This window comes from Rhodamnia argentea, chromosome 5 (genome assembly GCF_020921035.1).
Source record: "Rhodamnia argentea isolate NSW1041297 chromosome 5, ASM2092103v1, whole genome shotgun sequence".
NCBI classification, from domain to species: Eukaryota; Viridiplantae; Streptophyta; class Magnoliopsida; order Myrtales; family Myrtaceae; genus Rhodamnia; species Rhodamnia argentea.
The window spans coordinates 20,929,338-20,943,641 of record NC_063154.1 but is presented as its reverse complement, the minus strand read 5'-3'; the positions used below and the strand labels follow the sequence as shown (position 1 = coordinate 20,943,641).

At 40.6% G+C, this 14,304-nt stretch overlaps 2 protein-coding genes across 6 annotated transcripts in view; one reads left to right on the top strand and one right to left on the bottom strand.

Moving 5' to 3' along the window:
* LOC115737143 (phosphatidylinositol 4-kinase alpha 1) overlaps positions 1 to 7,211 on the top strand; it is a 33,093-nt gene extending 25,882 nt beyond the window's left edge. For all 5 annotated transcript variants that reach the window (XM_030669132.2, XM_048279804.1, XM_030669134.2 and 2 more), the window contains exons 21-26: positions 985 to 1,157; positions 1,249 to 1,444; positions 2,929 to 3,069; positions 5,278 to 5,486; positions 5,848 to 6,009; positions 6,656 to 7,211. In XM_030669132.2, the coding sequence (XP_030524992.1) occupies positions 985 to 1,157; positions 1,249 to 1,444; positions 2,929 to 3,069; positions 5,278 to 5,486; positions 5,848 to 6,009; positions 6,656 to 6,914 (1,140 nt within the window). In that variant the 3' untranslated portion in view covers positions 6,915 to 7,211. The remainder of the gene's footprint in view (positions 1 to 984; positions 1,158 to 1,248; positions 1,445 to 2,928; positions 3,070 to 5,277; positions 5,487 to 5,847; positions 6,010 to 6,655) is intronic.
* Positions 7,212 to 10,723: 3,512 nt separating this feature from the next.
* On the bottom strand, positions 10,724 to 13,450 carry LOC115737144 (polyol transporter 5-like). Its single transcript, XM_030669136.2, has 3 exons — positions 13,193 to 13,450; positions 12,292 to 12,638; positions 10,724 to 12,053 (listed from the first exon to the last, which is right to left on the bottom strand). Exons 1-3 carry the CDS (start codon positions 13,356 to 13,358, stop codon positions 10,962 to 10,964), a joined length of 1,605 nt encoding a protein of 534 aa, XP_030524996.1. The 5' UTR covers positions 13,359 to 13,450; the 3' UTR covers positions 10,724 to 10,961.
* Positions 13,451 to 14,304: the final 854 nt, after the last annotated feature.

The window sequence follows — 14,304 nt, the reverse complement described above, 5'->3', positions numbered from 1 at the left end:
GCCCCGACATCTGCTGCACCATCGCCTCCACCTTCCTCTACCTCACGTTCCACCTTTACCACTTCAATGCCGACCTTGTCCACGGCAAGATCACTTACTCCATCTGCCGCGCCTGGACCAGCCCCTCAACTACACCCGGATGTACCTCACCGACCTCCTCCCAACCTCCGTCCACCCATGCAGCGGCGAGGCAACCTCCTCCCCACCTCTCAATGGCCAGATCTGGTGAGGATAGGGCTCGCGACCCCTTGCCTGCGGCCAGCGGGGGTTGCCGGCCCTCAGCCAGTGTCGGCTGCTTCGCCTGCCTCAGCCACCAAAAAAGGAAAAAAAAAATATAGAAAAGAAAGAAAAAAAGGAAAAATAAAAAAACAACAAAAATATTTTTCAGTTTGATTCGGTTAACCAAACCAAACCGAGATGAACTGAACCAAAATGAAAGAGTGGTTATAATTCAACTAACTGAATCGAAACTGAACTGAACCAAAATTCACAATTTTTTGGTCAGTTCAATTCGGTTAGTGGTTCAGTTCAGTTTTGGCACCCCTAGTTTCTACTGATAACTTGCATCTTGGTGCATTTTGCAAGCATCTAATCATATGAAATACAGGCAGTTCGTTTTGTAGTGATTTGTTTTAAGCAGTTTTTAATTCCATGCGAACGTCAAGGTTACATTAGGTACCGATGCATTCTTTTTACCACAAAGTAGGTGAGCAGCCTCCCACTTGATTGATCTCATTATTCTTTTGCCTTCTTTTCAAGTCTCGTGTCATTATGATTTATGATGCAGGAAAATGTGAAACCAACCAAATTTCAGCTAGCCAAACTCTCTCCTAACCCGATGCAAATAAATGTAAAATGAAAAGCTCACTCATAACAAGTATGAAGTAAACTCGTTCACCGCATGCACAAGGACCACTGCTTTTTCTGTGATTATAATTTCTCTAATCCTAATGTTGTACACAATATCTCATTTGGTTGTTTCAGAACAATAATTTTCAAGCAATGTTACCGGTTGTGAGGGAGCATATAATTGATGGTTTCACTCCTAAGGCCCTCGATTTATTTAAAAGAGAGTTCGATTTCTTCGACAAAGTTACATCTATCTCCGGCGTACTATTTCCACTGCCCAAGGAAGAGCGTAGAGCTGGCATCCGGAGGTATTGTTCATTTTCACTGATAAATCCTGTTCCCACGGTAATTATTTAGCATGTAGTGTTTGAAGTTGATGCTCACGGATGTTCATGGCAGAGAGTTGGAGAAAATTGAAATGGAGGGAGTTGACCTCTATTTACCAACTGCTCCTAATAAACTTGTCAGAGGTATTCAGGTGGACAGTGGAATACCTCTACAATCGGCTGCGAAAGTTCCTATCATGATCACCTTTAATGTTGTTGATCGTGAGGGTGACCAGAATGATATAAAGCCTCAAGCTTGTATATTTAAGGTGAGTATGCCATGTATCATGTGCTTATAGACCCAGTATTTCTTGGCTTTTGATTCCTTAGGACTTTTCAAATTGCCTAGCTGACTTTATTTGTATCCATGAACTGTTATTTCTCTACCATAAAAAAAAACCCAACCCTCAGGAAAATTATGCTGAATTATTCTCTGGGGTTTCTGGATTTTCAGTTTGTCCTCTTATGGTCGGGTTCGAAAAATGTTTTGTAAAACAAAGTTTACAATGGATTGCAGGGAATTCTTCCGCATACACAATGTTGTTTCTGTGTTTACATAGGCATGGCACTCAAGGAGCTTATTTGAGTCCCTGTGCCAAAAATGATTTGTTCAGCAACTGATTTTGCAGTGAATGTGTGAAAATTGTTGTATGTGATGCAAAGAGTGAAAATTAGTTTGATCTTGATGGTTTAAATATCTACAAATGGTCAAAAGGAAAGTGCTATTGAATTTGGTGGATAGAAACTATTCGACTAGACAGCTAAATCAAACCCTAACTGACATGTTAACATCTTGCTAAATGTGAAGCAGCTTAATTAGCATCCTAGTTTTCGCGTTGTGGTTAGGATGGTAGAGGTACACAGGCAGTTTCTGTCTCACTAACTCTAAAAACTGTTGTCTGGCCAGACTTGGCAAATATGCAACATGCTTGCTTTGCTTGCTTTCCTGGTTACTTGTCTGATATGAATTTTGGGAATTAGCTGATCACTCTGATCATGAAATATCTTGGTGGGACATCTTATTATGGCACCATTTAATTCAATGTCAACATTTTTGTGTGTCTAAGCAACGTTTGACTGGATTGGGGTAGGTTTTGGAATATCAAGTGTAGCAGGCTTTACACCAACTTTGGTATTCACATAGGTTTTTGTAAGTAGATGAATCGAGAATTTAATGACCAATAAAGTAGTTGGACACCAAAGTTGACGTGTGAGTAATTGCAGTCAAACTTAATAGGCCCATTTCCTTGTGAAACTGGTCAATTGGAAAGTGAAAGTATTTTCGACATCAGTGAAATGGTTAATTTACTAGTTCTGATCAAGTGAACATCCTCTGTTTGAAAAAAGATAAAAGAAAAAGGAGGGGAATGAAAATGAGTGGGGAAAATGAGCGAGATTTTGAAATTTTTGTGAGTGGGAAATAGAGTGTAAATTTTGAACATTTGTATTTGTTTTTAAATTCTCTTATCTTATGCTCGCAAACATAAGAGTAACGCTAATTTTGTTCTTTACCTGAAAATAGGATCTAGTATCACTGAATTGTTGCCTTTGGGATGAATAAATTCAATTTAATTAGGCCAAATTCAAGGTCTGAGTTATGTTTCTTCTGTGCAAAGCAGATGTCATGAGAATGACAGTCCTGTTAGGTTGTTCCATGCATTAAATGCTTTTTGGATTTTGTTGTTGTTCTGGTTAATTTGACAGCAAAATTCATTCCTGTCATTAATCTAACTATGCCATCAATTTTTTCCAGGTTGGAGATGATTGCCGGCAAGATGTCCTTGCTCTTCAAGTGATATCACTTCTCCGAGACATATTTGAAGCAATTGGGCTTAACTTATATCTCTTCCCTTATGGTGTTCTCCCGACAGGCCCAGAAAGAGGAATTATTGAGGTGATTATGTTTCCATGCTTTGATATTATATAGGTAGAACTGCTGGTTTTTAGTCACTTCCTTTGTGGTCATTTGTCTGATATCCTTTGCATTCTGTGTACATGTTATGAAGTCTTTGTTCCATGGTCCCAGGCAATATCATCGTTGGAGCTTCCAATGTGTCCTTTTGACCCTCTTTGTTCTCCTGTCAGAGTATCATTTTAGTGCGTTTATAGATTGAGAGAGAGTGGGAGTCCTTGCTTTCTCATTTTGTCTGCTTATACCGTAAAACAATTGGTTATTATATGGACATTTTTTTCCTGACTTATTTTCTTTGTTTTGATGTTGGGTTCTTGATATCGGCTGTGTGGTTACTAGCAAACACATGGCTTTAGAAAGCATGAGATTCGCTTTAATAAGTCAGCGATCTGGTTCCTTAGTCATTGGTCTTCTATGGCTTAATTCAGTTGGTTTTAAGAAAGGTAAAACTTGTAACGTGATGCAGAAGGCATCTAATCATAAGTAGGTTATGTATAAAAGAAGTTGAAAGTTCATTATTATTTCTTTACTGGGAAATGATGTTGAACATTTGGTTTTGTACTTCTTTTTTGTGGGTAAATTGGTTTCATACATTTTGACAGTCGTTCTTTTAGCTTTAGAGAGGTCTCTTTTGTGACTTTGCAATTAATATTTCGTTTCTTTTTCTTCTTTTCTTGTCAATTAAAGGAGGGAGCCAGGGAGCTTGCGGGAAGTATCTAATAATTGGTGCATTAGGTTAAAAACTTCCAGTCCCCGGTCTCTCTACTTTACAAATCTAAAGTGTGCTGATGGTGCCGTTTAAATAATTCAGAGTCTGAAAAAAAAGAAAGGAGTAATAATTCAGAGTTCCATATTTTCAGCTCTGGGGAGGTTGTCACTGATAAGTCTTCACCTTCTTCTAGCCCCATTTCTGCATACTCATGGGCTAATGCACTATCTGCTGGACAATAATAACGAACACAGACTAAGAGGGTCTTTTATTTGTCTGTTAGTGAAATGCTTTTGCTTTTACATAAATCTACATGTGTAATTTTCAGTATAACTTTCATCATCGTATGTTTTTTGTACTTAAAGAAAGTACTCGTTTTGTTGTAAAACAATTTATACCCGCATAAGACATACACTATGGGTGGGTTTGGTTCAGCATTCTCAAGGGGCTTTTAGCCCCGAAAGGTCATTAGGAGAATGCTTAAGCATTTGGTTCAGCTTTAAGCCAGCATTTGACCAAATGTTGGCTTTGGGAAAGCTGAAAGCCCAATGCTGATAGGGACTAGCATCGGGCTTTCAGCATTTGGTCAAATGCTAAGAGATTTTTTTCCTTCCAAAATTAACCTCATCAATTCCCTATATTTTCGATTTTGCCTCCTTTTTTATTGTTTATCTTCTTTGCGGGTCCGGCAATGGGTAATTTTTTTTAATAAAAATTAAAAAATTGCATTCAAAGCCTCTTTAGAATGTTATTTTTACTAAACACCATTCAACCCAAAGCCCATTTTCAAATGAGATTTTACCAAATTCAATTAGCATTTTCCTAAACCCCTTTAGGTTGAAGGCATTTGCATTTCTTCAAAGCTCATTTCAAATGCTGAACCAAACCCACCCTATATCTACTCTGATGAAGGTCCTTATATTTGTGACATATCTCATATATAATGTTCGATTGTGTAAGATTAAACTTGTTGTTTATCCCTCTTGTATGAAACATTTGATGATATCACATCATGTTCATACAATTAAATACATCGTCCTTAGTTAATATGCATGTTTTTCTCAATTATGGAATAGATGAGATAAACTCCAGATCACATCATTCCTTACCAAAAAAAAAAAATCCAGATCACATCATGTTAGATCATATTACCATACTTTTCAGAAAAATGACAATATAGTATCCATCGTTATCCGTTATATTTTTCACTTTTGTCGCGTATATTACTAATAGAGCTTTTGTTGGGCGAAAGGGAAATTTGATAAATGTAGATTCATTTTTACTATAACCCGTATATTTCGATTAGTTTGATCAAGATAAAGGAAAACAAGAGCTTTTAGAGGAGAGGCAATACTAACCACGTTGAATGAAGATGGATCCCAGGTTTCGGCGTGTGTACTGTGGAGTATCAATATTCATGAGAACGCTTAACATTTACAGGCTACCTTGCACTTCATTGCAACGTTTTCTTTTGCCTGCAGGTTGTGCCTAACACTCGAAGCAGAAGTCAAATGGGTGAAACGACTGATGGGGGTTTATATGAAATATTCCAACAGGACTATGGGCCTGTTGGTTCTCCCAGTTTTGAAGCTGCACGTGAAAATTTCATCATCAGTAGTGCTGGTTATGCAGTTGCGAGTCTTCTGCTTCAACCAAAAGATAGGCATAATGGCAATCTTCTTTTTGACAAGTACATCTCCCTCTCTCCCTCCTCTTTCTCCCACCCGTTTATGCATTCTACTTATGCCTAGTTAGCAATGTCATCAGGCGTACTTATGTTTAAAAAAAAAAGGGAAATGCCATCAGGCATGCGTTTTGAGCACTGCTTTGGTCATATAGTATTAAGGATCAGTCATCCATAATATCAAATAAATCTCTTTGTCTTTGGTAAAGTTACCAAGCTGTAGTGATTAGATTGTTCATCTGATTTTCCATGGAAGAGGTTTCATTTTCTGTTGACTGGTGATACTATATTTCAAGTAAAACTTATTTTATATTTCTGAAAAGTTCTGTAGATAAATCAAGGAGCCCTAACAATATGATTCATGCAGCATGGGACGGCTTGTACATATCGATTTTGGTTTCATCCTAGAAACGTCACCAGGTGGAAATATGCGGTTTGAAAGTGCACATTTCAAGCTGAGTCATGAAATGACTCAACTACTTGACCCTTCTGGAGTCATGAAGAGCGAGACTTGGAATCGCTTTGTGAGGTAATGTAGACTTTTGTTCACATGACAGGAACCTGGCACACGGTTAAGTGTATCCCAGTTAAACTTAATCCCTTTTGTCTCGTACATGTGGTTGACTAATTGTATAAAAGGCAAATTAAGTTTCTGATGTGTGAGGTGACCTTCACAACCTACATAAATACATTTAAGCATGTTTGATTGAGCAGCTTAACATTTTATTGATATTAAATGACATTTCCATGCATTTGGATCTGTTTATATGCTTTTAAACATATTCAAACATGTTTTAACACTTTCACATATGGGAAATCCTTTTTAAAATGTGCTAAACATGTTATTCACGGGCCCCACATAGTTGGATAAGGCTTAGTTTATTGTTGTTGTGGCCGTTCTTGGATGATGTTGGTTGCAAGGATGCAATTGTGATTAATGAACTTGCCATGTTTGGGTCGACGAATGTACATTATACTTCAAATTCGATGTGATAAAACACAAATTGCCAGCCATAATCCTCCGTTCTTGGGACTTTTACTGTCCAATGCCTTTTGACTTTGGTTAAGTTACAAGGGCTGCTCCTGCTCACGATGCTTATAATTAGCTTAATGAATCCCCTTGTTTGTTAATCAGTCATCATGTCAAAACTTGATGTTTGTCTTGTTCCTTTTAGATTGTGTGTGAAGGGCTACCTTGCTGCTCGTCGTCACATGGATGGTATCATCAACACAGTGTTGTTAATGGTGGACAGTGGATTGCCTTGCTTTAGCCGGGGTGACCCCATCGGCAATTTGCGGAAGAGATTTCATCCTGAAATGAGCGAGCGTGAGGCGGCTAATTTCATGATCCGCACTTGCACAGATGCGTACAACAAATGGACTACTGCTGGATATGACCTGATACAGTATCTACAACAAGGCATAGAGAAATGATTTTGTTATTAACCCTTCTCCTATTTCCTCTTCGATTCTTAGTGAAGCTCGTCTTCCACTGTAAATTAATGCTTCTACCTTGTAGGTGTCTCTTTTTAGTCGCAATTGTGACAGGGAAACCCCCTCCCCCCTAACGGGAAAGTCCGAGTTACCTTTAATGTGCAATTGAGTTATTGGCCGCAATGGGGGGTTTTCCTGATGAGCTTTTCGAACAGGGGCTGTCTTCACATTTTATTATGTAAAGATGCTGAGCTTATATAAGTCGTATCTTCGGTTTGATTGGCACTCATTCTCTCACTCTTGGACAAGGATGTACTGCTTTTCGAGCATTGTTTCTAATGCTCTCGATCATGCGGCAGCACGGTGAGCGCATCCTTTAAGGCCAAGATCGCTTATCATTAACTGCGTTTGATGTGACAAGTCCACTCCCACACGATATTGTGGCGATCCTAAGAGACAAGTTAAGTTTTTAAAGTTGCAGTGGGTACACATATTGGCTATCATACTTCAATTGTGTGTTATGGAAGCGGGTCTTGTCATTTGTGTCTCGTACATTGCCAGAGGAACGTGTTACTCTACATGTAGATGTTTGAAGGAGACGTATTCCCGACTTGAATGCTCTATGTGATTCCGCGATAACATACTTCTTGCCTTGCCTTGATAGGTACTTAAGCGTCTCCTCTAGATGTCCTTGTACGTACACCAATACTTTGTCAAAGTGTGCCTTTTCGAACGATTTCCATTTTGATGTTAGTCAAATTCACAAGAAGTTTGATGTTGGCTTTCTATCCCGCAAGTTCTTCTGTTTTACTATATATATATTGTGGTCGGACAACACGAAATGGTAGGGGGGATCTGTGTAAATAATTCTCGTCAATACCGAATGCTGTGAATTGGTGGAAGGAGTTCCTACCCATTTGCAAACCCTAATGTCAACAACTTGTACCTCCAACTCACGAAATCTGGAAACATTCTCAAATGCAGGTTTCCTAGTTCCCGCGGTGAAAATGACGTCGCGCGAAAGATCTGAAGATTTTAATCTTCTGATCCTCGATTGAATCAATCTACGGGCAACTCAAAATATCAACATCCGAGAAATATAAAAGTATCATCGATGAGAGAGATACGCATAATCGATAATCGATGTTGGCAGTTGAAGACTAATCACTTCCCTTGCTACGAGGCATTACGCGTCACTAAATTTGACTTTTTTTCTCAAGTGCTAATCAGTTGAAGGCATCGTCAAAATGACTTTTTCCCCAGTAGTTGCATCCGATAACATAAGCTTAGTCTCTGGTTCTATGCACAGTTGCAACTTCACTCCATCTAGTTGATTTTGATGCACTTCTTCTCATATTCCTTGTTAGCCGACCAGACACTGCCCCAATCGTTGCTTTAAACTCTCCATAGTTGACAACTCAGAAAGAACATTGGACCGCCGGATTTGATCAGGAGATGAGCCAGATTGAGTTGTCAGATTCCTAGACACAGCAATTAATTGAACGTGCACTGTTTTTGGCAAGCCTCCCTTGCATGACAGATGAAGCCAATCCTAATGAAGAAGTCTGGTACAGCTTTTGTCCTGTACCCTTCAAGCTGTCATCACTACTTTCATATAGCTCGACAGATTTATCAAAAAAATCCGAAATATTTTTTTATGTTTTTACCAATTTAGTCATCAAACTTTATTTATCGATTCAGTCATAAATCTTTTTTACCTTTTACAAATTCAATCTTATTGAATGGAAATTTCTGACTTGGACGCCAACGGTCCTATGCGGCACCTCCAACAACGACGTGGATAATTTTTAATAAATTTTTATTATTTTTTCAAATAATTTTACATTTTTTCTTCTTTTTTTTTTCCCTCCGACCATCGCCTTGCATTGGGTGAGAGACACCCTCGCCTGAGCGGGAGAGGGCTGCCCCTACTAGCCCCCGGCCAGGGCAACCATTGCCCGATCTTGTGCTAGGGGCCGGTGGGGGCGTCCCACGCCTAACACCGGTGGAGGATGCCGGTTATAGTCGGAGAGAAGAAAGGAAAAAAAAAAGAAAAAGGAAAAAGGAAAATAGAAAAAAGGAAAATACTAGAGAAATATTAAAATATTATTACCAATTGTTCACACCAAGAACGGCGGTACTACGTAGGGCAGCTAGCGTCCATGTCGATAACTCTGGCCAATAGAACTGAATTGACAAAATGTAAAAATGTTTATTATGACTGAATCGACAAACTTAAATGGTTTAAAATTGAATTGGCAAACGTGCAAAAAATTTAAGACTTTTTTGACAATTTTTCCTCACGTAGTTCAGTCTGATTTATGTGTACCATATGAATGCTGCGCCACATCTTGAAATTTTTTTTCCCTTTTCTTGGGCCCGGCTTGTTTACCCGTGCAATATAGAAAATCTTGTGGGTGTGAAATTTTTGTGGTCCTACCATTATGAGAACTAGGAATCTCAAACTAAAGTGAATGGAAATTGAGAAATAAGACAAAAAAGGGGAAAGGTAGATGACTGAGAACAGTGGCACCGACGGTGACTGGAGCAAGAAAATTCAGTCCCTCCCAGCATCAATAATTAGGGGACAAGTAGCTCATTTGAAAATGTGTTCATGCCCCTCTTTAAATCTTCTCCATAAGCGATCCTCCCACCCTTTCAATCATTCACAAAGTGGACCCTCTTCTTAAAAGCACAAGCACCACATGATTCTATAGACTACAGCTGAAAGTTTTTTCTTTATTTTTTTATTTTTATTTGTATTTTTATTTGTATTTTTTTGAATGAGCAACATGACCTGTTACCATTGAAATCAGATGAGAGCACCCCGTCCCAATGAAATTGAGAGCAAAAAAAAATTATATTTTGTATCGAAATACTTGCGAAGCCGATATAATATTGTATGGTACATCATTTGAAAAATAATCTTCTTCAATCAAGCGAGACAAAAAGCAAAGGCCGAGAAGAAGAAGAAAGCGAAGAATTTGGAAGTTGCCGTATTGAATGCGGCCGCACATCTTCATTCCTATTCCTAGATGTTCCTGTTAACCAAGTCAATTACCATGGTGGCTTTTGGAAACATCAATTGAGCAAATCCAGTGCATAAGCACACACGTTGCCAATCGAATTTTTTCGAGCCTTAATGAAAGATGTTGGACATACCAAATCTAAGACATCATAGCATGTCGTCTACACTAATCGTGAATTTAAAGTATCTTAAACCTCCACTATCTGGGTGGTCCCATTCGTTTAAAGTACTCTTTTAGATAGGATGGAGATTTGAATCGCGGTAAGATTGTGATTTGAGATCGTAAAATGAGTAAGATTGGACAACACCAGAAACTTGTGCGGATTTTAATCTTCCTCCATTGTATGATGTACCTTCTTCAAAAAAGGAAAATCAAACCAAAGCTTCTTTTTCGAAGCTTAATCGACGGATAAATTTATCCTATATAATATCGTATCTTTCGTGATCATTTGTGTAGTGATCACCAATCCCCTTTTTCTCATTCAACCTATGAATTATGTGAATTTGAATTTCATGTGTTTATAGACTTAAATTGGAAAATTGTACACGTGGATTCACTTAGTGCGGCAAAAAGAAATTTTAGATTTAGCATAGCGGTACCAAATAAGAACGACCCAAGTTCCGAACTTGAGATGGTGTTAAGTAATACTGAATAAGACGAGTGGAAATTGCCGTTCTTCCAAATGATTAATTCGACAGAATAAGTTCAGACAATAACCTTTCTAACTTTTCTACGTAAAGATTCAAATTGTACGTGAAAACGAAAATCCTAAACACAATATCAAAGGAGAAAGAGGAGATTTCTTATTCCAACGACAATTGAATTTCTTGAGGAATTTCTCTGGGCTTCTTCTTTTAATATTCATCATAGTAATTTGTTTCTGTTTCTTAAAAATGTCAAACAAGAAGCAACCCCTTTCGTCGTTATCCATCATCAACCATCACACTATGTATGTGTAATTACTCAAAAAACCCTAACAAAGGCTTTTGATATCTACCTGATACCCCCCACCGTATAATCATTTTCCTAACGTTCCCTCGCCGGTGCCGTCACCATTGACCACCACTTTGCTCCTTTGCATATCCAGCTCCCTCGCCGCAGACCTCCATTTGGTGAATTTACCAAAAAACTGCCCCATCTCCTCTAGCGTTCGCCCCTGCGTCTCCGGCATCAGCGTGTAGAAGAACACCCATGCGACGCAAGCGATCCCCGCGTACAAGAAGAAGGCCCCTCCGATCGTGATCGCCTTGTATAGTGATATGAACGTCATCGCTAACGTTCCACTCACCACTCGGTTCATGCCGACGCCGATCGCGCACCCTTGCGCGCGTAGCCTCAGCGGAAATATCTCTGAACTGTACACCCATGTTATTGGTCCCATCCCGATGGAGAAGAAGGCCACGTAGGACAACACTGATGCGATGCACATAGCCACCGCCCACATGACTTTTGTATGGCTATTGTCGATGATGGTGAGGCACATTCCGAGGGAGGCCAGCGAGACGATCATCCCGCCCACGCTGGTCAGCAGCAACGGCCGTCTCCCGACCCGATCGAGGAGGAAGGTGGCAACGAGAATGAACATCGTCTTTACGAAGCCGACTGCGATGGTGGCAAGGAGCTTTTTGTTGGAGGAGTGGATACCTGCCTTCGCGAAGATACGAGGGCTGTAGAGGACGACAGCGTCGATACCAGAGGATTGTTGGAAGAAATGGATCCCAACTGCGCAGATGAGGATGTGTTGGACGGACCGGGTCGGGTGGAGGAGTAGATCGCGCCACACGCCCTCCCCAGTGCTTCGCTTTGTGACCTTGACAACATCGTCATTGCACTCCTTAGGAATACCAGCAGCCTCCTTAATGTCAGCAAGCCGAAGCGCGGCCTCCTCTTTGGAGTCGGAGGTCCTGGCTAGGACACGCTTCGCGTCTCCCAAGCGGCCTTGCATGATGAGCCATCGGGGGGACTCCGGCATGGCGAGGACCCCGAAGGCAAGCATGACCGAGGGGATTGCTCCCACTCCGAGCATCATACGCCACCCGAGGTTAAGGCGGAGCTTGGAGAAGGCATAATTGGAGATGTAGCCGAGGAGGATGCCAGCATTGATGAAAACCTGAACCACCAAAACGACGTCTATTCATCCCGATAGGCTCCACGTTGGCAACCATAACAAAAAAAAGTTCAAAATGAGAAAAATAAGCCCTAAACCTAGAATCACCTATCTAACTTCAATTTTTCCCGTAAGAAAAAGAATGCACGTTCAACACTAAAAAGACAAAATTGACGACGGATGAAAAAATGAAAAAGATGCTACCAAATTAGGGCGAACAAAAAAGAAACTGAGTAAGTACCTCGGGAAAGGAGCTGAGGAAGCCGCGAGAGGAGGCAGGGGAGACCTCAGCCGCGTAGACGGGAGCGATCATGAGGGCGTAGCCGACGCCGATGCCAGCGACGAAGCGGCCGAACATGAGGAAGCTGTAGTTGGGGGCAAATCCCATGAGGAGGGCCCCGACGAAGAAGATGGCCCCAGCCAACACGATGGTGTAACGGCGGCCGATCCAGTCGGAGGTTCGTCCCGCCATCGCCGACCCGAGGAGTGAGTACAAGGCAAGGATCCCGGTCAAGATCTCGACCTTAGTGTCACTTATCTTCAGATCCATCTGTATGTATAACACTGCCCCGCTCATCACTCCTATATCTGCCGAAATTTGAAAAAAAAAAAAAGGGTTATCCACAAGAAATTGAAAAACTAACAGAAAAATAAAATCTCACACACCATTTGTCCTCCCTTTTCCTTCAAATTGATTTTCCTTTATATCGATAAAACGGGAGCTATAGTAAATAATAAGCACAATGGACTCTATTCAAAATTAACTCCGAAAAAAGAAAAGAAAAGAAAAGAAAAAATTGATGATGTTATCCGAAACCATTCATCTCAATAGATGCGAATATTTGGACCAAAAAAAAAAAAAAAATAGATGCGAATATGCACAGAAATGACAAAATCTCTATTTGCTTTTGCTTTTGCTTTTTTGCTTTTCTTCATTTCCTATCCGTTTTAAGAAAAAACGACCTTTCGCAATAGATCTATCATTATGATCCACTGTATGCATTCGGCAGAGATATATGTGGTTATAGAGAGTTCCAAACATCATGGACAGCCACCAGGACGAGCCTTCCCATGCTGTCACAACATCGTATGCATCGAGAGAGAGAGAGAGAGAGAGAGAGAGAGAGAGGGAAGGGACTTACCATAACCGAGCAAAACGGAGGTCATGGAGGCCAGGATGGCGCAGGCGGAAGCATACTTGTTAAGGTGGGGCTTCGCCGGAGGATCGAAGTCCTCGATCGACTTCCGTTGGACGCCGTTGCCGGAGACGGCATCTTTGGCCACTGTCTTCTGGTCAGCCATCTCCATCTTCCTTCCCCCACAGAGCTAGAGAGGGAATTTTCTGGTGTGGTGATATGAATGGAAAGATAACGAGCGGAGAAGAAATGAGAGGAAGGGGGGAGTGAAGAAGGCGGTACACAAAACTGGTGTGCAGGGATGGGGAGTGCTTATATAGGCCAAAACCTCGCGTCTCCCGTCTTGGAAAGAAACCAAAAGCTGACGTGACCCGTTGGACCACGATTCTGTGCTCTCGTGGGTGTCTTCATCGTCCATTTACCTTTTACCAAAGATGAAAAGCAAAAACTATAAGAAAATCATGTGTTGGTCCAGGCAAATCCATTATTTATATGTAAAAGAAAATAAATCGAAACGTTTTTTCATGATTTTGTTGACCCCGACAAGGAATTCTTTTAGGAGATGCTCCTAATTGCATTTAATCCATATCTATTTCACCGAGTTTCTTCCCAAAACGGTGGCCCGGAACTTCATGCCTTTCGTGTGGGTCGAAACCGAATTGAATCAATCGGAATAGACTCCCTCTAAGATGTCATGCTGTCTCATCTTGATCTCACATGGAGCAAATTTTCGTCATATGATAAGTATCATTATATGGAGAAAAGTACACTAGAAGTGCCATAACTTGTGTACGGCGTTCACTTGAGTGCCATAACTTTCAAAACGTTCACTTAAGTGCCATAACTTTCAAAAATCGTTCACTTGAGTGCTACGTCGGAGCAAAATCGTTCACTTGAGTACTACAAGAACTTTTCCAATGTGCCACATCGCCTTTCTGGCGTCTACGGTAACTTTTCCACTAGTGCCACATCAACTTTCCGGTTGCCATGTCGGCTTTTCCAGCTGCCACGTCAACATGTCACTCAAGTGAACGATTTTTGAAAGTTATGTCACTTAAGTGAACGTTTTGAAAGTTATGGCATTTAAGTGAACGTCGTACAAAAGTTATGACACTTCA

Bases quoted from the DNA above. Each gene is read 5' to 3' on its own strand.
- LOC115737144 (XM_030669136.2), bottom strand. From the start codon at position 13,358: ATGGAGATGGCTGACCAGAAGACAGTGGCCAAAGATGCCGTCTCCGGC. The intron at 12,639-13,192 runs GTAAGTCCCTTC...AAATTTCGGCAG, and splicing joins CTCCGTTTTGCTCGGTTATG to ATATAGGAGTGATGAGCGGG. The intron at 12,054-12,291 runs GTACTTACTCAG...TTGGTGGTTCAG, and splicing joins TCCTCAGCTCCTTTCCCGAG to GTTTTCATCAATGCTGGCAT.